Genomic DNA, 27,357 nt, shown 5'->3' on the forward strand with positions numbered 1-27,357 from the left:
TCGTATGTGGCGGATCCTGAGGACGTCCTACGAGGCATAGTCCATGGTATTCCGTCGGGGACTTCTCAAGCAGAACTCATGGCGAATCTCCGTGTGAGAACACAGGGGGTCAAGATTGAGCGGGCACGCATGCTCGGATCTACGAAGACCGCCATCATTACCTTCACGGGCAGCACACTGCCTAGGTGCGTCTATTTCATGGGAGCGGAAGCCATCTGTTATCCCCACAAGCCTACGAGGCAGGCTTGCAAGGTATGCCACTCCACAGGGCATCGAACTGACGTGTGCCCAACGCCCGACGCCAATGTATGCTCCACGTGTGGAACACGTGAACCCGCACAAGGACACGCGTGTACCCCTAAGTGCGTGATATGTGGTGAGGACCATATGACAGGTGACAAAATGTGCAAGAAGAAGCTTAAACACGTTCCGCCTAGGAGGTCCCGAGTGGATCAGCCAAAACGGAGGCACCATCCACGCTGGTTCAGCTCCGAGCGGGACTCGTCAGTGGAATCACGCTCACGTTCAAGATCCAAGTCACGGGCTTCCTCAAAGGGTCGAGCCCAGTCTGCGTCCAGAAAACGACTCAACAAACAGCCGCATCAGCAGCAGCACCAACAGCAGCAACAGCAGCAGCAACAACAACAGCAGCAGCAGCAGCAACAGCAGCAACAGCAACAGCAACAGCAGCAGCAGCAACAGCAGCAGCATCAGCAGCAGAAGAAGAAAGCGCTGGTACAAATCTTGACGCCGCCCAAAGAGGGGACGGAGGCAGCCGCCTGCCAGCCAGCAAACACGGTGAGCTGGACGAGGATTGTGTCTCCATCTGCTCCCTTAATTGAGAATCCCGAATATCAGAAAATGGTTGCCGAGAATAAGCAGCTTGCTTTAGAAAACGAGAAACTTCGATGCCAGATTAAGGAGGAACGCCGGGAGTTCCACAAAATCATATCATCTTTAGAAACCAAACTTGAAGCCAGGCTTAACGCCTTAGAGGCGAACAACAACGCCACTCATGCTATCTCCAGGGCAACCGTAGCCCACTCTTTGGAGGGAGGAACGGCGAAAGTAGACATACCTCAGAGGTTTAGCGAGGAGGCCCACGTTAGCCAGTTACAGATGGGGGAACAGTTGCAGAGCTTGCGAAACTTAATGCGAGAACTCCAATCACAACAGCAACGAGCAGCGTCTGAACTCCGAGAGCAGATGATGCAGCAAATGCATCAAATGTTTTCGGAGTACAGGAAAGAGTTTGCAGCAGAAACGGAACAACAAAGACGATACGTTAATGACTCTGTTGTAGGCATTCAGCGTGCCATCAACAAGCGGGTCAGTGTTACCTCCGCGAGCAGTCCACTACCGAAGGACCGTCGAATCACGGAGAAAGCAGACACCCCCCAATAAAGGCAGTAGTCACCATGGCGCGAACTAATTCCACGCAAAACTCCGACCACCTAGAAATCTGGCAGTGGAATTGTCGCACGTTCCACAAACGAGCGGCGGCATTGCAGAATTACATCCATTCGGCACTAATCCCACCTGATGTAATATGCCTGCAAGAAGTTGGGAACCGTCCCGTCAAATTGCAGGGATATTACACATTATACGATCCAAAATACCCCCGCGTTGCAGCGCTGGTGAGTAACTTCATGACAGTTGCGCTAGACCATTACGATCAGACTGACATTAATCACCAAATTATCGATGTCTTCCCACAAAAACGAGGAAAAGTACGAACGAAAATTTTAAACATATACAGTCCTCCCAAAAACCGGAATGACGACTTCGGCCCACTCCTAAACGAGGCAGTTCGAGCCGTTGGCACCAGAGATCAATTAGTGGTGGTGGGCGACTTTAATGCTCCGAGCACCGCTTGGGGCTACGTCCGGGATTCACCCAAGGGAGTGTTATTAGAGAACACCACGTCTAAATTAGGTTTTACCCTTATCACTCTGCCAACAGCACCCACCAGGCTTGGTAATAGCATTAGCAGGGACACGTACCCTGATTTGACCTTCACCTTCAACATTAAAAATGCCACGTGGTCAAACCTCGATGAAAACCTTGGTAGTGACCATTATATTCTTAGCACCTCTATAGCATCACCAAAAGTTCGTCGTGTCGCTGGTGACGTTGTGATGACAGACTGGGTGACCTTTCGAAAGCGCCCTCTGCCGGAGCAAACGCCCTGTGATGTCAGTGGGTGGGTTGCTTTCATTCGAGAAACGCATGATGCCACCTCTAAGAAAATAGCGCGCACAGTTGAGGCGCCTGCGATAGACCGGCACCTATTGCACATGTGGGATAGTAGGCGACGCCTGATCAAGAGATGGAAAAAACAACGCCTCAACCGCTGCCTCTACAGGCGAATCGCTGCTCTGTCGGAGGAAGCGAATGAATACGCAACGAAACTTGCCACCGATGGTTGGGTGCAGTTTTGCGGTTCTCTCCGCGGTACACTAGGGACTAGCCAGACGTGGGCGATACTGAGGTCCATGCTGGAGCCGGACAAATCTAAGTCCTCCATGAACCGCATTCTTCAAAGAATAGTACACAGCTACCCCGGCACCGACGGAGAGTTGATCCAGGCGCTTAAAGACCGTTATATCGGTACTGATGTGGTTCCGCCATGTACATTAGAGTACATCGGCAGCGAGAATGCCACATTAGACGCCGCAATCACGAAAGAAGAGGTTTTCGCGGCAGCCCAGGCAGCCAATCGGAACTCTGCGCCGGGGTCGGATGGTATAACAAACGCTATGATAAGAAACCTCAGCACTGAGGTTCTTGAGCAGATAACGCAATTTCTTAACGACCACTGCTGGTCCCAAGGTCACGTTCCTCCGGAGTGGAAGGAAGCCAAAATAATAACTATACCAAAGCCCGGTAAAGCACCATCGCTCGGAGCCCTGCGGCCCATTTCGCTTACTTCGTGCATGGGCAAGCTCTACGAGCGAGTAGTACAGACACGGCTTCAAAATTACATTGAAAAAGAAAATCTGTTTCCCGCTACCATGATTGGTTTTCGCTCCGGACTCTCAACCCAGGATGCCTTCCTCCTTTTAAAAGAAGAGGTCATGAGTTGCGTACCCAGGGGAGGCGAACATTTGGTCTTGGCCCTCGACCTCAAAGGGGCCTTTGATAATGTTTCGCACGAGGCCATTCTCTCTGAACTCAACACAATCGGCTGCGGAAAGCGTACATTTAACTACATTAAATCCTTCCTCTCTGGGCGGACGGCAACTATTGGGATAGGCGACACGAGGTCGGTGCCGTTCTCGATGCCAAATAAAGGCACACCGCAAGGGGCAGTCATCTCCCCCTTGCTCTTTAACATAGCTATGCGCAGACTTGCTCACGAGCTCGAAGCAATCCCGCACCTTGGATATACATTGTATGCGGACGACATCACACTCTGGGCTACGAAGGGTTCACTGGCGCTGAAAGAGCAGACCCTCCAGGCTGCTGCGACAGCTGTGGCAGAGTTCGCAAGAAATAGTGGGCTGAGCTGTGCGCCTGAAAAATCTGAACTCATAAGAATACACAGTAAGTATTACAAAAGTAACGGTGCCATAAACTTACAGGTAGACGGCCATGCCATAGCCGAGGTTACTCAGGCCCGTATACTTGGCTTCTGGGTCCAAAGCAATGGCAAAGCCAGTCACACGATAACCACCTTAAAGACTACGGTTAAACAGATAGCTAGAATGATCCGTCGCATCACTTATCATAAAAAAGGCATGAAAGAAAAGGATACTCTCCGGCTTGTCCAGGCCTTAGTTTTGAGCAGAGTGACGTATGGCCTACCGTACCACTCACTCGACAGAAGTGAGGAGAGCCAGGTGGATGTGCTCATTAGAAGCGCTTTTAAGGCAGCACTTGGTCTACCCACCAGCACACCGACCGAGCGGCTCCTAGCTCTCGGTATACATAACACTTATGCTGAGCTCAGTGCCGCAGTCCTCATGTCTCAGAGGAATCGTCTAAGTGAAACTTCAGCAGGCAGGGCGATACTCACTAGAATAGGAATTTCGCCCCACCCACAGCACATTGATGAGGAGCTGGTCGACGTAGCCCAAGAGGTCCGCAGGCGAATCTCAATCGCACCGGTGCCCAAAAATATGCATCACGACTTTCACGCTGAGCGACGTACTGCGAGGGTAAACTGGCTTCGAAAGCAATTCGGCTCAGCTTCAAATGTCGCGTACGTCGATGCGGCCAGTTTCGATTGGCAGAGACACATAATTACTGTTGTCGACAACAACATGACGCTGCTAACGAGTGCCTCCGTACGCACGACCTCGGCTACAAAGGCGGAGACGATGGCCATAGCCTTAGCCTTAAGGTTTCAGGAGCGTAGAGGGGAGCCATCAGTTATTTTATCCGACTCCCAGGAAGCCTGCCGGCTCTTTTTAAGGGGCCGCCTTCCAGCAATGGGGCTGAGGTTGCTAGGATCCAAACTCACTCACCACCATCGCTTGATCTGGTGCCCGGGACACGCAGGTCTCGAAGGCAATGAAAGGGCGGACGCTCTAGCTCGTGCGTTTTGTAACCGAGCGGAGAATCCATCTCTTTCATTGACCATGCCAATTTTACCTAGGGAGATTCTAGCTCACCAGCGCTTCACGCGTCAAAAATGTGGAACACCTCACAGATCCCTTAATGGGGAAGAGGCCACTGACCTTAGAAAAATTCAAACGGATGTATTTCCGCACCTACTGAAGTTACACGCGATACATCCAACTCTTTACCCGGCTGTATGTCCGTGGTGCGGCGGAAGACCGACTCTCTACCACATATCGTGGGGGTGCGATCGTAAACCAAGTGACATAACCAATTTTCTCGGCGAACCTTTAACACCTAGTATGGAGCAGTGGGAGGCACACCTCGCTAGCTCGGACCCAGGAGTGCAGCTCGCACTACTGGATCAAGTCCGGCGGGCGGCTAAGGCCAGTGGAGCCCTGGACGTAGGGCCCCAACCATAAAGGCTCTAAAACGCCCCTCTCCCTTTCCCCTTCAATAAAGTTTTACTCTCTCTCTCGTTTCTCTAGTGTCACATATACCACGTTTCGTATTACGGGACGTGAATGATGTCGAAGCTGTGTAACTGGAGCAAACATGATAATCATCAGTGCAGGTGCGTGTCATGTAACAACATGACTACATTACACGCTCATGATGCGTTCGTGGCCGTTTCGCTAGCTTTACTTGTACCTAATTTGGGTATTACTTGACGCGAATGGACGACGTGGGTTAAGGACACGTTTAAACATGATAACCATGACATTCCTGTAATGTAAAAACATGACTACAAGCCACACTATTGATGCGCTGCAGCCATTTCGCTAGCTTCACATATACCAAATTTGATATTTCGTCACGTGAAAGGATCACGAAGCTATGTGACTGGTGCAAACATGATAGTCATGAGATGCGTGTCTTGTGACAGCATGACTACATGCTACACTTAAGCCACCAATACACTTCGATGTAACCCGGCGGGCGTGCGGGCCAGCGTTAGTGTCGTCGCGTCACGCCAGTGATGTCATGCCGGGCGCCTATCTTACTTGCAGACGTGCGCCGCGCTGCGTTGCTCCCGCACATTCGCATTTGAGCGCGCCCACCGTCCCTCCATAAGGAAGAAAGGCAGACGCAGTGCTGTTTGGAAAGATCTCGGTAACGTTGAAGGCGCGAAACGCAGCATGTTGCATTTCGTGCCATTTCCCGTCGTGCCACGCCGACGGACGCTGGTTGCGCTTGGCGTCCGTTTTGCTAGCGTCAACGTTTGGACAAAATGCATTAAGCACTTCATAATGCGCTCGCCGCCGTTTCGCTAGCTCCACATATAGCAAGTGTAGTGTTACGTCACATCAATGAATGAGGAAAGTATATGACTGGTTCAAGCATGAAAATCATAACACGCGTGCAATGTAAGAACATGACAACATACCACGCTCATGATGTGCTCGCAGCTGTTTCCCTAGCTCCACATATACCAAATTTGATACCACATGCGTGAATAGACGACGAAGGTAAATGACTCATTTTAACGTGATAATCATGATATGCGCGTCATGTAAAGTATGACTACATGCTATGATCATGGCATGCTCGTGGCCATTTCACTAGCTCCACATAAGCCAAATTTGCTATTACGTCTCGTGAATGAACGAAGATTGTAAATGACATGTCCAAACATGATAATAATGATATGCGTGTCATGTAAAAATGACTACATGCTACGGTCATAGAGCGCTCAGGGCCTTTCGATAGCTCCACATATACCAACTTTATTATCAAGTGACGTTAATAGATGACAAAGGTAAATTAAATGTGCGAATATGATCATTATGACAAGGAAATCATGTACGGCATAATTTACCTGTGCCTCGTAACGTTGTGCTGATTTTGAAGTGATATATCAACCTTTCTCATATGTGTTTCGCATATATATCATCGGTTCCCACTGTATGTGGCCTCTGCAAATTTTTTTTTCTTTTTACTAGCACACGCTGCCGGTGTGTGCTAGCACAAGCTGCCGGAGGTGAGAGAAGGGGAGCAGAGCAACAATATTGCGTGTGTTTTAAACCCGAAGCCTTCCTTGGCGAACTTAGCGAATTTCACCGTATCTATCTGTCTATCTAGCCACCTACGACTTTCAGCTCTCCTGGCCGTTTTGATGATGGTATCAACACTTAACTTGGTATGGCATTACATGAGTGTATGAAAAACATTTTTTACTAGTCATAACATGAAAATTGTGATACAGATTTCATGAATATGTTGATTTATACTTCATGGTCCTGCAGCTCATGCGGTGGTTTTGTTCAAATGGTGTGTGTCTAAACTGGCATGGTATGACATGATCGCACGGCGAACACAAGTGACAGACCCTAAAATGAAAATTATTGCATGTGTTTCATGTAACAACATGACTACTTGCAAATCTCATCATGTGCTCGTGGCTGTTTCGCAAGCGTCACATATACCAAATTCGGCATTACGGCACGCGAATGGAGTAGGAAGGTATGTGACTGGTGTAAAAATGATAATCATGAGATGCGTGTCATGTAACAACATGACTACATGCCGCGTTAATGATGCGCTGGCGACCATTTCGCTAGGTTCATTCATACCAAATTTGGTATTACGTGACGTGAATGGATGACGAAGGTACGATACTGGTGCAAACAGGATAAACATGAGATGCGTGTCATGTAACAACATGACTACATGCTACGCTCATGATGCGCTCGTGGCCGTTTCGCTAGCTTCACCCATCCCAACTTTGGTATTACTTGACGTAAATGGATGACGAAGGTATGTGACTGGTGCCAGCATTATAATCAAGAGATGTGTGTCATGTGAGAACATGACTACTTCGCACAGTGAAAGCGCCAATACATTTCAACGTGACGCGGTGGGCGTGTTGAGCGGCGTTCATTTCGATGCGTCACACAGGCGTTGTGACGTCAGGCGCTGGTCTTTCTTTGTACTCGCAGGCGTGCTGCGTTGCTTGACGCATGCGCGTTTCAGCGCGTCCAGCATCCCTCTGTGACGAAAAGAGGGGGACGCAGTGTTTTCTGGGTGACGCATCGGTGCAAAAACCAGCATGTTGAATGTCGCACCGGTTACCGTCTGGCCGCGCCGATGCATGCTGGTCGCGCCGGTCACGCCTAGCGTCAAACTATAGAGTGCTCGTGTTTTGCTAACGTAGCGTTGCTGTGTCCAGCGTTCGCGCGTGTCTACGCTACATTGGAGTATATTTGGCCTTTCATGATGTGATCGCGGCCGTTTTGTAAGCTCCACATGCACCGAAATTGGTGTTAAGTGACATCAATGATTGACGAAAGTATATGAATGATGCAAACATGATAATCCCGACACGCGTGTCATGTAAGAACATGACAGCATACCACGCTCATTGCGTGTTTGCGGTCGTTTCGCTAGCTTCACATATACCTAATTTGCTATCACGTGACATGAAGAGATGGCCAAGGTAAACGGCACACGCAAGCACGATAAGCATGACATGGAAGTCACGTACGGCATCATTTACTTCCACCTCGTAATGGTGTGCTGATTTCAAAATGACATATGAACCATTTTCAATCGTGCTTCGCACATCATAGATTTCTACTGTACACTGTATCTGCCATTATTTTTTCAGGCTGGTTCAAGACACGAGCACGCGCGGTAGCGGTGTGGGTGGAGCCACCACTGATGCTGAAGCGAGGCATTGTACGACTATGAAATGCTAGGAAAGTACATACAAACTCCGATTGAGCGAGGTAATTCTAGATTGCGCTGTATTGCTAATCTCCGATTGTCTTCTGCACGAGCTGCGCCTGGATACTCAAAGAATGATTGCCTCTCTACGTTTCCTGGATAGTCGCTGTACGCTGTGGATCGTTGGTGGGGCATACACGAAGCAGAGCGTTGGGCCCGTTAAAGACGCCAGCGCTCGGCTTTCTTAGCTCACGTCTCGTCGGTGTTATCTGCATACCGTCTGCATTCTAAAACGCAATTGGGCGCATGAACGCATTCACAGACGGATGGATGTTTCGTCCCACTCGACATGATTCACTCCATAGATATTCTGGGATTTTTCGATCAGTGGAGTTTGGCAGTGAAGTCACGCAGGAGAGTTTAAATTTTTTATGCAAAAAAGCCATTGCTGCTTTGCGGTTAAGGAAAAGTGGCCTCTAGTAATAACCACAAATTGATGAAATTCTCCTGAATTTGGCGGCGAAACGAAAACCAACAGACTGAAGGACGCGACAAGCAGATGACTACAATGACGTCACTGTTCAAAAAAGCGGTTACAGGGTGGAAGTTCTTCCCTATTCGATAGCGTATGTGTCTCATATTCGCTTTAATTGCGAACGCAGCCCACACGAGCTGACGAAAAATTCGGTTGATGGTTGAGATAACAACTCTCGATCCCTCAATTCAGTTGCGCTATATTATGTTTCGGTTTCGGTTTTGCCGCCGACTTGAGAAGAATTTCATTACTTCGCAGTTATTACTACAGGCCACCATTCCGAAATCTCCAAGCAGCATCGGTTGTTTGGCATGAAGGACTTAAAATGCACTATTTCCCTAATTGCCTTATTCCACAAATTAAATTTTAATTCTTCAAGCTTTCCTAAGTACAGTTCTAAATAACATTTTAAACCCTCGTCTGCCACTATATAGAACAACTTTGAAGACAGCAAGCAAATAGCGCCTTTTCCTAATTTTTACAAAACAATTGAACACATTTCTTAAAAACACCTTCTATATAGGTAGTGGCCAGTGAACTTAAGTGTAGAGCGAGCAGTCGGTTTTTTCAATTCATGAGAAACTGGCTAGCAGATGCTGTCTGCGTTGGCGTTGTGAGGTGAGAGAGCAGAGTGTAGGAAAGGAGAGGGGAAGAGAAGGTAGGCGCGTGCGCAGTGGAGCGTGGACGCCAATAGATCAAGCTCGCTCGCGAGATACTCCGCGTCTAAATTCAATAGAGTCATGAATTGCTGCAGCGTATTTTCATATTTTGATTTATACTGGAGCTACAGTTAGCCTGGTCGTGGATAGAACACAGTACAAAATGATGAATCCGATAAAATGCTCTCGTACACTGAAAAAACAGCATTGTCAGTTTTTTATGCAATCGGGAACATTGTTTCAATGGTGTGCGGGTGATGTGTTTGTTGGTTCGCAATAATCAACGTTTCAGACAACAAGCCTGCCAGCACCACTGCCATGTGTCCATTTTTTTGCCTTTCTATATACTGTGTATGGAATGTTTGCCAAGGCCGGCGGTACGGACCCTGTCAATCCTGATCTATGGCTTTTTTTTTTGTACCCACCAAGCTCCATAGATTGTCTTTGAAGCTGAAAATAAACCCTGATTGTTTGATTGACTGAACGCTCAGATTGAAAATGGTAGTTTATTTGACGTCACTTGTGCAAACATTTCAGAATCAGTGTTACACAATGCTGCGAGTGCAGCATTGTGCACTGTCATTCCTAAAGAAACAGGGGATTCATGCTAGCAGGTGTGGGCGCAGGCTATTTTGTTGGTCACTAGCTTTCGAAAAATAACAGGTTGTTCGCTTCACGGCATTCATCAAGTTAAAAAAGAACGAAAGGATTACGAGAAGCAAACACAAGGTACCGGTAGGCGCGGCAGCGAGAAATCACGCTATGCCCCGCCACGGTGGTCTAGTGGCTAAGGTACTCGGCTGCTGACCCGCAGGTCGCGGGATCAAATCCCGGCTGTGGCGGCTGCATTTCCAATTGAGGCGGAAATGTTGTAGGCCCGTGTACTCAGATTTGGGTGCACGTTAAAGAACCCCAGGTGGTCGAAATTTCCGGAGCCCTCCACTACGGCGTCTCTCATAATGATATAGTGGTTTTGGGACGTTAAACCCACAAATCAATCAATCAGAAATCACGCGATAGCAAGTGGTAGTTCCTACTCACTTCACCTAACACTCCTTCAACCAAACCAGTAACTTCTCTAAATGCGCGAGGGAAAAGCAAAATTTCGGTGGCATTCAATACAGCCCGATAATCGATGTATGAAATCTTCCGGCCTTGTTAGTTCGATGACGCCATTGATTCTCTAAAATTTGAAGTATTCTTGTGTACAAATATATTCCCAGATAGAGGATAATTCAATTCAATCTAGTTGGGAATTGTCACATGGTCATAATCTCAGACAATCGCGGAAATTCACGAAAAGTTTGTAACGTCAATCACAGGTCAACCTCGAATACGTAAGATTAAAGCAAGAAACGGGCTTAATAGTATAGTCGACTTTGCCTGTAATGCACCCGTCGGGGAGCTTTACACATAAGGTGCCACTCTGTTTATTTCGAGAAAGTTGGTTTATTACCCGACACCAGTGGGTGCACTTCGATGCATCTGAAATGCAAAAAAGCCCATGTACAGGGGGGTTGACAGCTTAAGACAACACTTTCATGCGCACAATGTCCGGATTTCACTCTCTGAAGAAAGCATATAGTGATCTAGATTTACATAATACTACTGCTGGTTGACTGTTCTGACTCCTTTTGATAGAATAGTGTCGTGACCGAACAATGTATTGGCGTGTACTTGCAGTTATTGCACCCGTAATATGACAGATGCTCTCTAGAGTGTTTTCTTTATTAGTGGACGATACTGTACCTAGGTTTGCGTACACGTCAAAAAGCATTATATTATCGAAAATGCTGGAGAATTTACTATGGTGTCCTTTATAATAATTTAAGGATTTGCGGACGTCAAACCCCCCAATCACTAATAATGTTACCTACAATCCCACTGTTGCAGATTGTATACTTGCTCGTAATACGCGAGCATATACATGATGTTTTGATCGGCCTCTAAGGCTTGTTCCTACTTGTACGCGTGGGATGTTTGCAACTAAGTCTACGTTGATTTGTTCTGGATCAACACTTCCTGAGGTGCAAAAGAAGTGGCGACAACACATCGGTCGTACTTCAAATTCTCCAGGGCTTTCGGCTACTCTCGTCAAAAACTCTTTGGCTGACTGACATGGTAAATAGAGTTGTTGCCAGTCAAGGCTGCTTGTTTATTCGACGTGCTAGGAAACGTGCTGAACAATTACCTTAGCGTGTGAAATTCATTTTCAGCTACACATCCCAGCCTGTGGTGCTATAATGTCTTCGTTTCCCGCAATCCGTGGCCTGCCCGCCACCACAAACCTTACCCATGAGCCAACACTGCACAGTATTACACAGTTGATCTCAATATGTGACACAACGTCATTGCATTGTGCTATGTTGTGCGTATCATCGCATTGTGCATTGCGTAGTGCTTCTCCCTCGCCGTGCGATGAACTGGGTGTGCCTCTTCTCTCTGACCTGGTTTCAGAAGGAGGTAGTGTTCGACATTCCCATTCGGGGCTGGAGATGAAGACTAGCTCATCAATGGAATATTCTAAACTTTTTTTTTCCTGAAGGAAACCTTGGGAAGACCCAGGCTTCCAAACGAGAGCTCCCAGAAGCTCACATCAAGCTTCCATTAAGAGCATCCATGAAGTTATCTTCATGTGGAGCATGCTACTGTAAGTCATGTAATATAACGCTACAATCAGTACATAAACACTGCAAATAACAATTCCGATTATTAGCCTCGGCTCCTCTGCTCGACTTTTCCCTGAGCTTGGCTGGCTCGGAAACGGTGGGGAGACTCCCGACAACATCAATATGACTTGCGCTTGAGGAAGCAGGAAGAAATTGAATAATGACTTCTGAATTTCTTACGTATACCGTTCCCAATATAGCTTAAGTGTCCAGTTTATCTCACCAAAATAAATTTATTCTAAATTTGCCTCAGTTTTTTTCTGCTTGAAATTCTCAGTTCTCCAGCATCTCACATTTGTAAACAACTTAGTTAAAAGGGTAAAATGACAACTCTAGCGAGACATTTAAAGAAAGATGGTGCAGCCATATGAGTAGAAAATTACCCCTCAAATACTGCTCTTAGATATTATCCCTATTTGGAGCCGCCACGACGGTACGGCGGTAATGGTGCTCGGCTGTTGAATCAGAAGACGTAGATTGGATCCCGGCTGCTTTCGCACAACTTCCTCCCTTCCGGCCCTCTCACCTCCCCACTGAGGTAGAGAATCCTGGGCATGCCGGCCTATGATTCCGGTGTGCGCCATTGGTACACTTTTCCAGCCATGCGAATGCCCCACATTGAGATCAATTGCAGTTTTTTGGGAAGAAGAAGGTACTGCTTCATTGTTATGATGAAGAAACAATACGCGGCATGATTTACTGACGTTGAAACACATGCACCATTTGTTGGTCTATATCTGGATTTAGAGGAATTCTTCCAGAAGGGCGAAGGGGCCTAGATGTTTTCACTATTTTTTGGTTCATTACGTGGTCATGCACAAAAAAAAGTCGCACAACATTTGTGAAAACGGGGAACCGCGCAAGAACGGTGCCTTGGGGCACACAAAAAAAACAGTCAACAGGGACCATATGATCAAATTAGCGGTAGCTAATTGAAGATGAGCACTCAGAAATAAAGAAGTACTGTTGATGGTACTTAGGAAATCATTTGTAAATTTATGCAGGCCAAGAGTATAGGATGCTTTATAAAAATGTTCCTGAAATGATTTTGTGGTTTCAGTGTAAAGAAACAGGCTACCTTTATTGTTGTCGCAAGCTCATGCTTATGTGTTCCTTCAAGAAGGGAAAAAATTGCCTGATTCTACGTACTTTGGGAATCAACCAAGCATTCGGAGAGAAGGTGACCGTGTTGGTATTATTTAGATGCGAAGCAGCTCTCTGACCAGATCTGTAACGCTGTCCCTGCTCTCTGCACAACACCCTCACCGCAGGTGTTGAAGCCGTGCTAAGTACTTCGAGTCACAGCTGTGCGTTGACGTCACTCTCTCCCTCACCCACTGCAGCTGCTGACTTCTACGCCTGCTCGCAACACATTTCTCTCTCGTTCGCCATCTCCTCTGCCCGCAACGCTCGACTGCACGTCGAGCTTCAAGGTACGTCAGTAGGGCAGCTGCGGACACGTGACTAAATATCTCTACTCTGTCGGCTCGTTTACCTGCGATGAAGCTTAAACGAAACTAAACCCGCATCCCGTGTCTTTCTATTTTGAACAAACATTTACTCGAGTAAACGGTACACCTAGTTTCGCTTCAAACCGTTTCTAAAGCACCCGCGTTGATGCCCGTTTCAACCGGGTCAACACCGTGCGCACCGCTGCTGCTTCGCATCCCATCAGGTTTCCTATCAGGATGATGGTGTATATTTTTCATTGTACGGCACGTTATGAGAAATAGCGTTAAATATATGTATAAACGTGGCACGCACAGACACATATTGAAGAGTTACAGATGCTAATATAACCAGTTGTTCGCACTTACGCAATGATGCCAAAAGAAACATGCGCATTAGCAACACCCAAAGGCACAAGATGAGAGGAAGCGCTGGTGGTCGCGAGGATGGTAGCCCTGTACACTGCGACATAAATCCACTTCAGCGCGTGGCACTTATCTAAAACTGATGTTAACCGTATGTCACGGCTGCATCATAGGAGTACATTTGCAATTCTTAAAGAAAACTGAACAGCCGTCACAGCAACCACAATTGACGTTTCAAGAACACTAGAGTCTATTTGAAAAGTTACTCCAAAACATGGCGTGGCTCTGTGGTATAGTGTTTGATAGCCGCGATTCCTGCTGGAAACCTAACATTTATTATTGCACTATATGGATAAACCCAGCTGATGTCAGTTTTCATTAACGCTCATGCGTTAGATTTGTCTCAGTGTGCTCTCATGGTTCTTGGTTAGATACGTAGATACTAAGTGTCAATCACGCGTGTGACACATGCCCACATACCAGTGGCACATAGCCGCCCTCTGATACGTGCCACTGCCCTGAGGGGAAGTGTTCGACGACGTACGTGACGAGGTTGTGACATTATTCATTTTATGACCAGCGCCTCATAACTTTCAGACATCTTGCCCTCCCGTACAAATTTTTGTTCACGCCTAAATAAGGGGCTGATCGCGCAAGCAACCAGAATGTAAGCGGCTAGATAGATAGATGTATACGCAGACAGAAGGCAAAAGCGCTTGCAGTGCGCAGAAGAATGCTTCGCACTTAAAATTTTGAGATGATATAGTGGCATATGCAGTTAGTAAAGTAGTGTACTAAACATCATGCTCGAGGTGCGCATGACCAGCTTTTCGTTGTTATGGGGGAAGTGAGACAGAATCAATTCCAGCACGTGAAATTGTGTCATTGGGTCATAACCTATTCTAGCGAAATCCTCTCTTATCCTAGTAAAATAAAGTAATCATACTCACTTAGAGATGTCGGGAATGTGGTATCGGTTGAGAACTAGTGTTACTGGAGCGGGGACAGCCACAGAGAGAAGAAGAGGGTGCAGTGGTTCTCTCTTGAGTTCAACAGAGGCTTCCTAAGAAGGATGAAAACATACCAGACTTACCACAGTAAAGTGATGTAGTCAGCCCTTTTAGAGCAAAGCAAATCATTACAAGTTTGGCATCAACAAAATAGACAGCTGGTAGATTTAATTTGCCAGTATGTTAAGTAAAGAATGAGGATATACCAGCGCGAAGACACACGGACAAAAACGAGGACCCCAGACTGCCCGTGTGTCCTGGCGCTGATAGTAAGTAAACCGGCATGAATATCCAACAAGCCCAAGCCACCACTATGGAGAAAAATTGCTCATTTATTTATAAATTATTTTTAATGACATATTCATTCAATACACATTACATGGTTGATTAGAAAATTTAGCAAGGCTGTCTAGTGCAAAACTAATATAGAAAGTTATAGGGAAAAATACGCACCAGTAATGTGCAGTTGAGAATTTCTTATGCTGTTGTCTGCGGCTCAGACACAGTAATCACTGAGTGTGCTTGTCAGAAAGCCTCGCTACCGGCTTGGAAAACTCCTCAGAAACAAAAACGTCATTCTGGAGCTTCAATAACACTTTTTTTGATTCAAGTGGGAATCAATTCAGCGATTCTCCGGCTCTTCTGTCACTTTTACTGAGAGACGTGAGCCGCGAAAACTTATTGTTTTAGAACTAGACTGTTGTAACGAACATCACGGTAAAAGAAACAAAGTCTAGGTCATTTGCTGATATATGGGCAATAGAAGCAGCAAAGCAATTTTTAAACATCCTGAATACAAACTGGGATCCACACAATTAGCAATTTACTTTGTCCTGTGCATCTTTCTGTCGCCACTCATTGCAATATGAAATTATTTTCCCGATAGGTTGAACATTTTGGTCACATTGGTAATACCCTGCTACACTTTTGCACTGACCCTGAAGTATCACTATAGTTGTAGTAGTGATCGGAAGCAATACCACAATATCTGAAATAATTTTCAATATCTGAGTTTACATAATATGCCTGTTGAGAACGTGACAAGAAGCAATGAAGCTGTTTCAAATGGAGGTTCATGAGTCTGGTTGCCCATAGCACATCACCAGTTAGGTACCTTGTCTAGTCTCCTTAGAGGATAATCCTAAAATACTTTTGTTCTGCAATGCAGTTAGAGCAACTGCGACCAAAGCCATCGCATCTGCCTTCTTGTACCTCATTACAAGGGTCTATTCTTGGTAAATGCGCAATGCCTATGGCCGTTTGCTTTATTTGAACAAGCTAACTTTAAAAGGACACTCGGATTGTCGCGCATGGTGCTTATGGCTCATCTGAATGCATGTAAAAATAGGAAGCTAGACCCGGAGTGCAGTTACAGTGCATCGTCACGTGGCAATCAAATTTGTTTCAATGTGAGCCTTTTGAAATAATGACCAAGTGTGTAGGTAAATACTTGAGATTATGATGTTAGCACTACTGACTTCTTTTTTTTTCGCTTGACTGCAGTGGCACCGGTTACGTTTACGACACCAAGGAACCTACATCTACACAATAATACTTATCAAGCAATAGTAACGTTGCATAAATATAATTACCCAAAGACACTGATCTCAGGCATATATACAAAGATTTGCGTGCACTGAGGCAGAGTTGATATTATTGCGAAAGTTGTATAATGCTAGCAGGAACGAAAAGCCGTCCAGCAGCGTTGTCACGAGTTACCCAGTGGCTGGGTTATCATTTACGCCTTTCGAAGCATTGTACCTAAGCACAGGCGCCCCTGGCTACGTTATGAAAGACTTCGCCTATTCTGTCGCAGTCGTGGCACCGAGCATGCACGTGGCAATTTCTCCAGAAATTTCCACGTGGGTATGCCACGTTCAACTCTATAAGAGCACGTAGAGTGTTAACGTGAAAGAGCTCGCATTCGCCGGGCCGATGGTGCAGTGCGGGCACGAAAGCAAGCCTGGGAGGCCGAGTGCCGGCAGTAACTGCGTATCGACCATAGGGCAGCCTTCCAAGCCGCGCTAATTGCGAACGGGAATGCAAGCACCACCGGTGGACTGATCCTGAAAACCACATCACTGAGTTGAATCGCGAACGGGAACGCTAGTCCCAGTGGTGGACGTATCCTGCAAACCACACCTCCAACTTAATTCGCGATGTGAAACGCTTGCGGGCACAACAGCGTCAACGTGAGTATTGCGAGAGCGCATTCGCTGGGGCGTGAGCTTCGACAGCGACGGTTTGGCTTCGCCTGCGACGTCTGTGACCACCTGCGGTTCGACAATAGTCACAGTGAATAACGTATTGCGAAACACATTTAACAACTCGTTTTATTCCTCCATGACCGTGATCAGGTGAGACGCATTGGGCGGAATTCGAAATAAAGAGTGGGGTAAACACAAGCCAAACGTGTGTCTGACCTCATTAGGAAGCACAAACATATAGTCCATAAATCTGAAAGTCTTCTGTGCAGCGTCGGGTTGGAGCCACTGCTAAACACTAGGGCCACACATTTCAAATTTTCTAGTTAACCACTTGTGCGAAGTACTTAGGTGGTAAATTTTTAGGGGCGTATCTCTTTACGTCGTGGGTCATGCGTCCACGCTGTAGTTAGTAGTAGTAGTAGTAGTCGTAGTAGTAGTGGTAGTAGTAGTAGTAGTAGTAGTAGTAGCAGCAGCAGCAGAATCAATGTAGCCACTTTTTGTTCACTTTGGAATGTCCGCTGGATGGTGGTACTTGTACATGATGAATATGTGATGAAAAGGCGCGTGATGACGGTACTTCGAGTGTGTAATAGATGGACGAATAGGTAGATATACAGATAGACGGACAGACAGACAGACAGACAGACAGACAGACAGACAGACAGACAGACAGACAGACAGACAGACAGACAGACAAACAGACATACAGCCGAAAGCACGGACACTCAGTTGCACGCACGCATGGCCGAATGGCCAGATGGACAGATAGACAGACGCACTGACGGACGTAAAGACAGACAGACAGACAGAAGCACGAACGGACTAACAGACAGGCAGGCATACAGACAGATGCATGCACGGACGGATGCGTGCACGGAAGCAGGGATGGTCGCACGGAAGGACGTGCGCACGGACGTACTGATGGACGTTTCACCCCACTAATCATCATTCACTCTGCGGATATGATGTGCTTTTTGTGTGACGTTTCCCCACATACAGTACTCAACCATAGGGCAAAAAGGCCACCACTTTATTCTCCGCTTATGAGAGAATGTGCAAAACTTAAATGGAATTGATGGTGCCCATCTTTCTGCGCACCGCAAAAGATGCTTATCACAGCCGACATTTTACGATGCGAAAATTGTGGTGAGTGGCCCGTCGCGTTAGTTCTGGGAGGCGTAACAAACCAATCTGTTTGTTTTGAATGACGTATTGTATAACTTGAAGGGAAAACTGAATTCGATAATGAAGCGTACACGTCTATTCATAAGGATGGTATACGTATTCTCCACATAACATGTTTATATACTGCCAAGTGATTTCACCTTCATGCGGTTGGTACCTTTGCGTATTACTAAGCCAAGCTATGCTTCTTCAATGCAAACAAGTGCAACAAGTCAGGCTTTATTCGCTCTTTTCTTCTCGTGTTCCAAGGGTTCGTGCTTTTTGTCGGCACATTATTGATGCGGCCATGTCATGTCATTTCTTGTCTTATACAGCTACCAATAAATTTTATTAAAGTGGGCAGTTCACTACGAATTCAAGCGAACTTCATTGTACTTCGCCTTTCTTACCAGCGTAAAACTTCCTTGGCGGTACGTTTCAATAACTGTATCAAATTACGTTACGTTTAAAACATGCACTACATTTTTATTATTACTGTCGCACGCGCTCCGTAATTCGCACGCATAGCACTACCACATTTCTGATACTAATTCAGTTGATTTATTTGTTGTATACGCCAAAATTCGCTTCATATGTGGCTAATTCATGTACATGAATTCGCTGCGGTGCGTTGTAGTAGTGTACAGAATACCGCTGTTGCTTAACAGCGTAACGAGTGTCATTTTTTTATGTTTTGTATCTTTCTGTAGTTGAATTGCAAGGCTAGAAATGAAAAAAAAGTATTGCGTAAACTTTCTCATACCTCGAGAAGACTGACGAAATTCGCTGCATCAGACACTTCAGGAAACTCCCAATCCAAGTCAAGCCCATCAATGTTATTTGTGCGCAGTGCCCACGCAGTCGAGTTGATGAACCGGTATAGGGAAACGAGGGAGGCATACGTGTGGTGTGTTATCACAACCATAGGATGTGAATGTACACGTCGAAAAACTATCATATGATGATGAGAGAAGCCGTAGCAGACGGCTCTGGAAATTCAGACCACCTGGTGTTCGTTCACGTGCACCCAAATCTCAGCACACGGGCCTACACAAGTTTTGCCTCCATTGAAAAGGCAGCCACTACTACTGGGATTCAATCCCACGAACTGCGGGTCAGCAGCCTAGTACCTTAGCCACCAGACGACCGCACTTGTACAAGTACACTGCTCTTGTCGTCTAGGTCACACACGTTGTACAGTCACCCGATCGAGTACTTTCATGTAAAATCATTGCTGTTCAGTGTTGACTTTTCCCAATGATTTCACATGTGCTCTAGGCGATGGTTAAAACCAGGAGAACCATCTGATAACTTTCTGCCCTGACTGTACTATGCAGTAGGTAATACATGCTCAGTCTCCTTATCACTCGCTTGCTTGCTGCATCAAGCAGCCTGATGCATGAAGTTCGAGATAACGTCTTCAAAGCCTGCGTGACGAAATGTAACAAGAGTCTGCCCGTGTGCACGTTACGATGCTGTTTTTCAGCGCTTATCATTTGCTCTTAGCTTGGAGAACAAATAACCACCGCAATTTCGAAATGCTTAACCAGACAACGTATTGGTATTAGTGTACAAATTACTATAGCTTATCAGTAAAAGTTCGAACCTTTATTGTACAAAATATCGAATACAAAAGTTCTTCGCCCTTGTAGAGGATTATAGCAATAACTTCTTTTTATGTTACGTCCCAACATTTTTGAACTACTTAGAGCACACTACGTTTCGAAAAGTGTCGTATTATATGACTCTGTTTTATAAGACGTTGTCACAGTCACATCCTGGTTTAGAGAGATAATACTTAAAATTAATACTATTATTACTGTTATACACTCAAACTTACTACCAACGACTGAATGCAACGTGCTAGAGGGTCGCATGTTTAGACAGGATGATATTGAGCTGAACCGCCATGTAATTCACGAAAATTCTTTTTCATAATGCTTTTTTTTCTATTAGTCCGCAAGCGTTCCTAGTGATGTGCCCCGCATAGTGAACATCCTAAAAGTTCTCTAGAAAAGTTTTATCACTAGACATTTCCCTCAATGTGGACCCTGCTTAGATGCTCTGTTTGTTTCACAACAAGCCATTAGACTTCTTGAACATTGGTGAACTGAAACAAAACAGTCTGGGTAGAAGCGTAAGTAGTCTACGTTAATAGCTTAAAAGACCACATCAAATCTAAGTAGCCGAGAGAACGTAGCGCGTACGCATGACTTATGCACGATGCAACTCTTGCCGACAAAAAAAAGCAAAGAGTACCCTAAAAAACTGCTGTGCTGTTAACATGTTCAGAGTTCAAACACTGGAAAAACTTCAGCGTATCTCAAATGAAGCGCCTAGCTAAAGCTAGTAGGGTATTTTTTGAATTAGTGACCTCCTTGGAGGGTTCGTGCCCTTGTGTGACACCGCCATGCTGTTTACACAGCAAGGTTCGCTCAATCGTGTTTGTCTCCGACACTGTATTCACCAAGCTGTCTGTTTTTTTGACTACGAGATAATGGGAATAGGACTTATGACGAGAGATTTTCATTGAGCTGTCTTTTCAGCCGGCTGATATCAATTATGGGACACTGCCACTGTACTGGGCACCTATATAATATTAAAATAAACGAAAACAACCTGCATAAAAGGTCCTCATACAGTATGAAGTCATATAATGCAAAAAATACTGTAATAGACTAAAGTGTGTTCATTTTTTGTAACTTTATCAGACTTTTCTTTTTTTATGGGCTAGAAACTTCTTAGCCAACTGTGGGCACGCGCGATGGCGTGTGACCGCACTGTCGGATGCCTAAAGAAAAGCTGTGGGTCCCACAAATTTTTAAAATTAATTTTCAAGTCGTGCAATAAATATGTGTCATCCTCAATCTTCAACAACAGCGCAATTTCAAACAACACATCTGAATTGAAATTTATCTAAACTGTGCAAAGATGTATATTGAATGTAAATATTATATTGCGGCAACAAAAAAACGTATGGGGCGTATACGACCACAGCATAGACTGCGCGATTCACAGTCGTACACATCGCTCAATTTTTACAGCTTCTGCAATTTAAAACTAAGCATTTTTAGGCTCGTATCACTTTTTAAGTTTGAATACACTTTATAAGCGACCCCAAACCATCCACCGCCGTCGGCGGCATCCGCAGTCTTCTCTCTATCTTTAAAAGAAAGAGGACTTGGCGGGCCGCAGCGCGGCGCTCTACCGAATAAGCCACGGCGCCTTATACCTCCTCCCCCTTCGCTCGCTCCTCCGCTCTCCTCGCTCGCTGCAGCTGCACGCGCACCCCTCTCTCTCACGCGCCCACCTTCTCTCTCAGTCTCCCGTCGAGAGCGGGTCGTAAGGGGGAGTAAAGTTAAAATCTGTTGGCATTCGCCAGTGAGTTAACGTAAACTCCCCCGTGTGATCAAATTGCGATTCCCAGGAACCATTACACCATAAAGGCACCATAGTGTGAATAATAAATATAATAGTGCGAATTAATAAATACCCCTCATAGCATCACCCCGTGTATTCGCACTTAACCATGTTCACCCTCGGGGAAATGGTTGGGAGATTTTCTTGTTGTACTGACAATTTGTCACGGCGAGATTGTTCAAATAAAATGAAATGACACCATATACATTGTGTAATTGAATCCCACAAAACGTGGGTGTGTGCAGCGCTACTCAATATGTGTTCATCCGCAGCGCTTCTCGCACTCGTTATTAGAGAGTTTTAGTATTGCGTACGCTGCGTACGTGGCAGCGTTGCGTACGTAAGGACGCCACGTTCTGCGTAGTGCGCATGCGCAGACCGCAACGCGCACGCATCGCGTTACGAACGCAGACGCTACGTACGCATGCATGAGATGCGTGCGTGTGTACGTATGAGGTGATCGCGCCGCTCTCGAACAAGTTCGGGACAGCGCGAGACTTCGTTTTGCAAAATGGCGGCATCGAAGGCAAACACCGACCGGCTCTGTGGCTCAAAATATGGCCATAATCTGGCTATAACACTTGGATTGGCTCACATTGGCTGTCAACAACACGTAATTCTATTTTGATCTACCAGATGACGCAACACGCTTCACGCTCGTTACGTACGCGGGTACTACGGCGTACTAAAAGCCGATTAGTGGCAAAGGACGCCACGTGACGCAACGCGCTTGCGTGATGCGTACGTAGCACCACTCCGCAGTACTAAAACTTTCTGATATCTCAGCGCGTGTGCGCACGCGAGTACACAGCAGCCCCGTAAAAAAAAAAACAAAAGTCGCAGCACCTGTGAAAGTGGGTGCCTTAAGGGCTGGAAATAGCACGTGGTCACCGTGCGCTCTGTGACCCGTGAGTCTGAAATTTCAATTCTGAAATTTCTAGAGCAGTGTATTCGCCTCTACTTTGTACTAATTTCAAGAATAACTACCAAACATTCGCCGACAATACTTAGCAGAGAACCTGAACAAACCTCATATCACAAACAGCATGATTTCTGTCAGCATGACATAACACGATGCTATAGATGATTTTTTCCAATCATTCATTGCTGCCTGGGCAGTGGTGAGGAGCAAGCGCGAGTTCAGTGTGAATCGGGTGGTCGCACACGCATGGGTGCTGTCATTGATTTTCGAATACAGATACTCGTGGTACGATGTAAGTCCGAACTATAAAAAAACATCAGACATAACACAGGGGGGCAATACATGTCAAAGAAATGCATATGCTAACTTTAAGGCCCGCATATCTAGAACATTTTGTTGCCCAGTATTTGAATAATGTACATCCTACTGGAAATAGCTTGTGCGATACGGCCATGGTTGCTTTGCTGACCCAAGCCACTAACGAGCACTTGATGAAACATGGCTTGTCTCATATGCCACATTAGAAAGTCATCTATTACCTTCAGCCGCTGAGCAACACTTTGTTTCCAAATTTGCAACTTGTTATTTGAGCACAGTTCTCAATTTGTGCATTAGGAAATAAAAGCATCTAGCAAACTTTGAACAGGTTTACCTCTGGCGGTTGGACTCAGTAGATGTCATTTCTTTAAAATTTTTGTCACCTCCTCCGCCTCCAACTGATACCATGAGTTTCAACGAGGGCCTTTTCTTGCGCAACTCAGCAAAGGAGGTGAGTGCCTCGTAGCCACCGATAGGGTTGAGGTCGACGCTGTAGTCGTTTCCAACGGTAGCAAAGCCCATAATGATGTGGCTACACAGATCCACATCCACCTTTGCGAAAGGCAATGCATCTGGTGACTTCATCGGAGACTCCATATAGCAAACGTGGCTGAAGGAGTCTGCGAAGGGACCAAAATTCAATCTCTAAATCTCGGCATTTAACGAATAAGATCACGTTTACCATTGAGCCACTACAACCACATCTACATGTACCGTTTTTCTTTACTTCATAACAGGAATTCGACCCTACAATTTCACTAAAACTTTTTCTTATACAACAAGAACGAAAATCCCCCAGGGTCCCTTAGGCACTCGCCTGAAACGACGGGAAGTGTAAAACCTTTTTTTTTTCTCATTCGAAATGTAGATCCTTCAACGGTCACCTGTGAACCATTCCTGTCCTAACATAATTATGCCCTGCATGAAAGATAAAAGGCATTCCATGGTGAAGAAAGTAGTAGTTGATGTTGCATGGCCGTCAAAACCACTGCAGTGCACACATATGTACCTAAAACCATGTTTCACTACTGACCTCCTCCCAAAAAAGCTACGTGTCATCACTGTGTTCAGCTTGCTCAGGTGGTTGTTAAGCACACGACACACTCACCTCACCGGAGTGATAATCCAAACAGCTCGAAGTGTGTGACTAGTTTTGAATACCGTGAATACTTTGCAGCCAGTCATTGTGAGCCCTCATTAACATCATGAATAGCAGTCTACTTCATCTCAGGTAGTCGAAGTTGAACCTGACTAGGAAACAGCTTGCAGTTCGAAGCCTTTTGGATATGCGCGGGGAACGTTGATATCCATCCAGAGAGGCTGTTACCTTCCTGAACTTGAACTCTGAACTTCATTTACTACGAAAAATTGTTGGGAGTTCATTAGTCAAAAGTTGTCAAGGACACTTTGAAGAATTTTGAGGATCTCATAGGAAGCATGGGATAAATTAAATAGTCCTAGAAGAAAAAAGTAATAATATTTATTAATTTAACCAGTACCATAGCTTTAGTACAAAAAAGAGCAACTATACTAAGAAATATCAAAATACACAAGTACAGCAAGGTCACATTACATGAAGATAAAAATAAAAGCAGAATGAGACGATATAAGAGTTGCATGCTCATAAAGTTCAAATATACATCTCTACGCTTACCCTAAATAAAGAACAATGAAATAATAAATAATTAAGGGCTAATCATGAGCCTAGGTTGTTATAGCTCTGCACTCCTGCACAAGAAAGTCAATTATTCATTGCATAGGGAGTGGAAAACAAAAGTGCTTTAGGGACACAAGTGACTTATTAGGGGTGGTCAGGATCTGATCAACGTTTCGTAATTTGTCTACGTTTACAGTATTGCAATCGGCTACCTCATCTTGCCTAGCAGATATAATATGTAGTAAAAAATAATAATGCACAAAAAGAGTCAAGAACAATGAGTGCAGAGGCATTATTATCTGCACCACATCGAAGTAAACATATGTAAGAGAAGTTGCAAGCGAGCATAATAGTTATCCTATCTTTCCTTCTCCCCACTTTTTTTCTCCACATTTCGTTCTCCATCAAGGGTAACCAAACTTTATGCCACTTGGTAACCCACCCAGCTTTCCTTTGCCTCTTTCTCTGCACTTTGCATGGTTTTGCACAGCTTTTATAATCGGCGTACCTCACACCAAGCGATGGTGTGAATCCACGAAGCTATCACGCGATGTCGCCTGATCTTGGTGTCATGTTAAGCGACACATCAATCACGTCATCACGTGAATATGATGGATAGTGTCTCTCGCGTTGACACTGCTGGCGCTCCATTTTAGCAATTGACGAGGCATCTCAGGGTTCGTAATATATTGGTCATTATATATACCACCACATACACACGCGTGCTTTTGACGTTGCTTCTATCTTACGTTTCTACTGCGCGTTGTGGAAAATATTTGAAGACCTTGGTTTATCGACAGGAGAGTACCACCAGAAGGTTGGTGCATGCGTGCTTGATGTATGTTTTCTTTTCTTTTTTGTTGATGCAAATGAGCTCAGTTGTCTCTAAATCTTTCTTGTCTAATCGATTCTTGTTTCGTATGTGACTTCCCATTCCTTAAAGCCCAATCTTCACTACTGAAGGCCACTATTTTTACCTAAGTATGGAACCAGAACACAAGCCCACCATGTTCCAACGTAATTCAAAATTGATCAGATTTAACAGGCAATCTTGCCAAGGAAAGTATAGGGGACGTTATGAGGGTGACTTTAATGTAATTTGAAAAAAGTAAAGTGCATGAAAAGATACCTTGCCATGACGCAGGGAGTAATCCAGCGACCTTCTAATAACGCGGCTAATATTCTACTGACTGAGCTACTGTGGCAGCTATCTCGCCTCCATCCTCTCTATTGTGTGTATATGTGAGATAAACGTGGGAGCGTCAGTGAGTGCCACCTGCTCTCATGGTGCAAGTGTGCAGCACTCTTCTTTGCTGCTTCGCGTCACGTAATTCGTGACCCTATTACGAGATGGCAGCTGACCAATAATCCCTCGTCCACGTTCCTAAGGCTTCAAGTCTTCCAGAACAACGCCCTCGCTAAGAATGAAAGAAAGAAGTGTACAAATAAGGGCTCGTTTTCTTTGTAAGACACAATAATAACGAGACCTTACAGACAATTATGCCAAGGGTAGTAGAAATACACATAGAGAAAAGAGAAAAAAAATGGCAAAAGGTTAAACAGATGCCGGTATCTGGTATGCTACCCTCCACTAGGACTGGGGAAAAGGGAGTTGAAAGAGATAGAAAGTAAAAAAATGGCAGAATCCACGTACAGTGGAAATCGAGATATGCGAAGCACAAATGAGGAAGGTTCATATGCATGTCAGTTTAAAATCAGCACGAAGTTACGAGACGGAGGTGAAATATGTCTTACATGGCTTCCATGTTATAAACATTGTTACGGTTGAAATAAAGGATAGGCGGATCTATTTACAGGGTGAGGATGACGTTCGGCAGTCGCGATAAAGATGGAGTCCTCAGGCCGCACCATACAACGTCGTCTTCCTCTTCTACCTACCCTGCACATACTACAGCCCGGCTCATACTGTAGCAATCTCCGGTTCACAGACGAAGCCCGCTGGGCAAGTTTTTGTCATTGGAGGGATGAAACTTCTTGAGGTGAGCCACGTGCACCAACTGCGTTCAATTTGACCGACGAGAAGGTGTCGTCAAGCGTGCCACAACGTACCTCAAGTAAGTCAAGCGATCTACAAATGACGTAGGGGCCTGTGTACTGTGGTAAAAACTTCTGTCACAAACCAGGTTTTCGTTGGGGGGCCCACAACCACACGAATTCACCTTTGCGGAACGAAATGGCATCATGGCGTTGATCGTACCGTTGCTTGGGGCAATCTTCTGATGCCAGTGTGCGCAAGCGAGCAATTTGGCGGGCTTCTTCAGCCCGGCACAATGTTTCGGCCACGGAATCATCGGTATAGAGCTTAAATGAGGGGATTGTATCAAGGAAGCTGCGCGGTAATCGAGCGTACAGCAGGTAGAAGGGCGCGAAGTCCGTGGTCTCGTGCTTCGCTGTATTGTATGCAAAAGTAATGAATGGTGAGATCTCATCCCAGTTTTTGTGATTGGACGCGACGTACATTGCGAGCTTGTTAGTAAGAGTTCGATTGGTATGTTCTACAAGACCATTCGTCTGGGAATGGTATGGTGTCGAATGTCTGAACTGTGAAATGCAGAGGCGAAGCAATTCTTCCACAGCGTCGGCGATGAATTGGAGACCACGGTCACTGACGATTACTTGAGGTGGTTCATGGCGAAGAACAACGGAGCGTAACAAAAAGGCAGCGACGCCATCAGCTGTAGAAGATGGTATCGCAGCGGTTTCGGCGTATCTGGTAAGGTGGTCGACGCACA

General features: G+C 45.6%; 1 protein-coding gene across 2 annotated transcripts in view; it reads right to left on the reverse strand.

The window, feature by feature from the left end:
• The window catches only part of LOC119178391 (chitotriosidase-1), a 74,164-nt gene that overhangs the window by 29,914 nt on the left and 16,893 nt on the right, over window positions 1–27,357 (reverse strand). For both annotated transcript variants that reach the window (XM_075887392.1, XM_075887391.1), the window contains exons 3-5: window positions 23,280–23,567; window positions 19,051–19,160; window positions 14,857–14,969 (exon numbers count right to left, since the gene is read on the reverse strand). In XM_075887392.1, the coding sequence (XP_075743507.1) occupies window positions 14,857–14,969; window positions 19,051–19,160; window positions 23,280–23,567 (511 nt within the window). The remainder of the gene's footprint in view (window positions 1–14,856; window positions 14,970–19,050; window positions 19,161–23,279; window positions 23,568–27,357) is intronic.

Source organism: Rhipicephalus microplus, chromosome 1 (genome assembly GCF_043290135.1).
Source record: "Rhipicephalus microplus isolate Deutch F79 chromosome 1, USDA_Rmic, whole genome shotgun sequence".
Taxonomy (NCBI): Eukaryota; Metazoa; Arthropoda; class Arachnida; order Ixodida; family Ixodidae; genus Rhipicephalus; species Rhipicephalus microplus.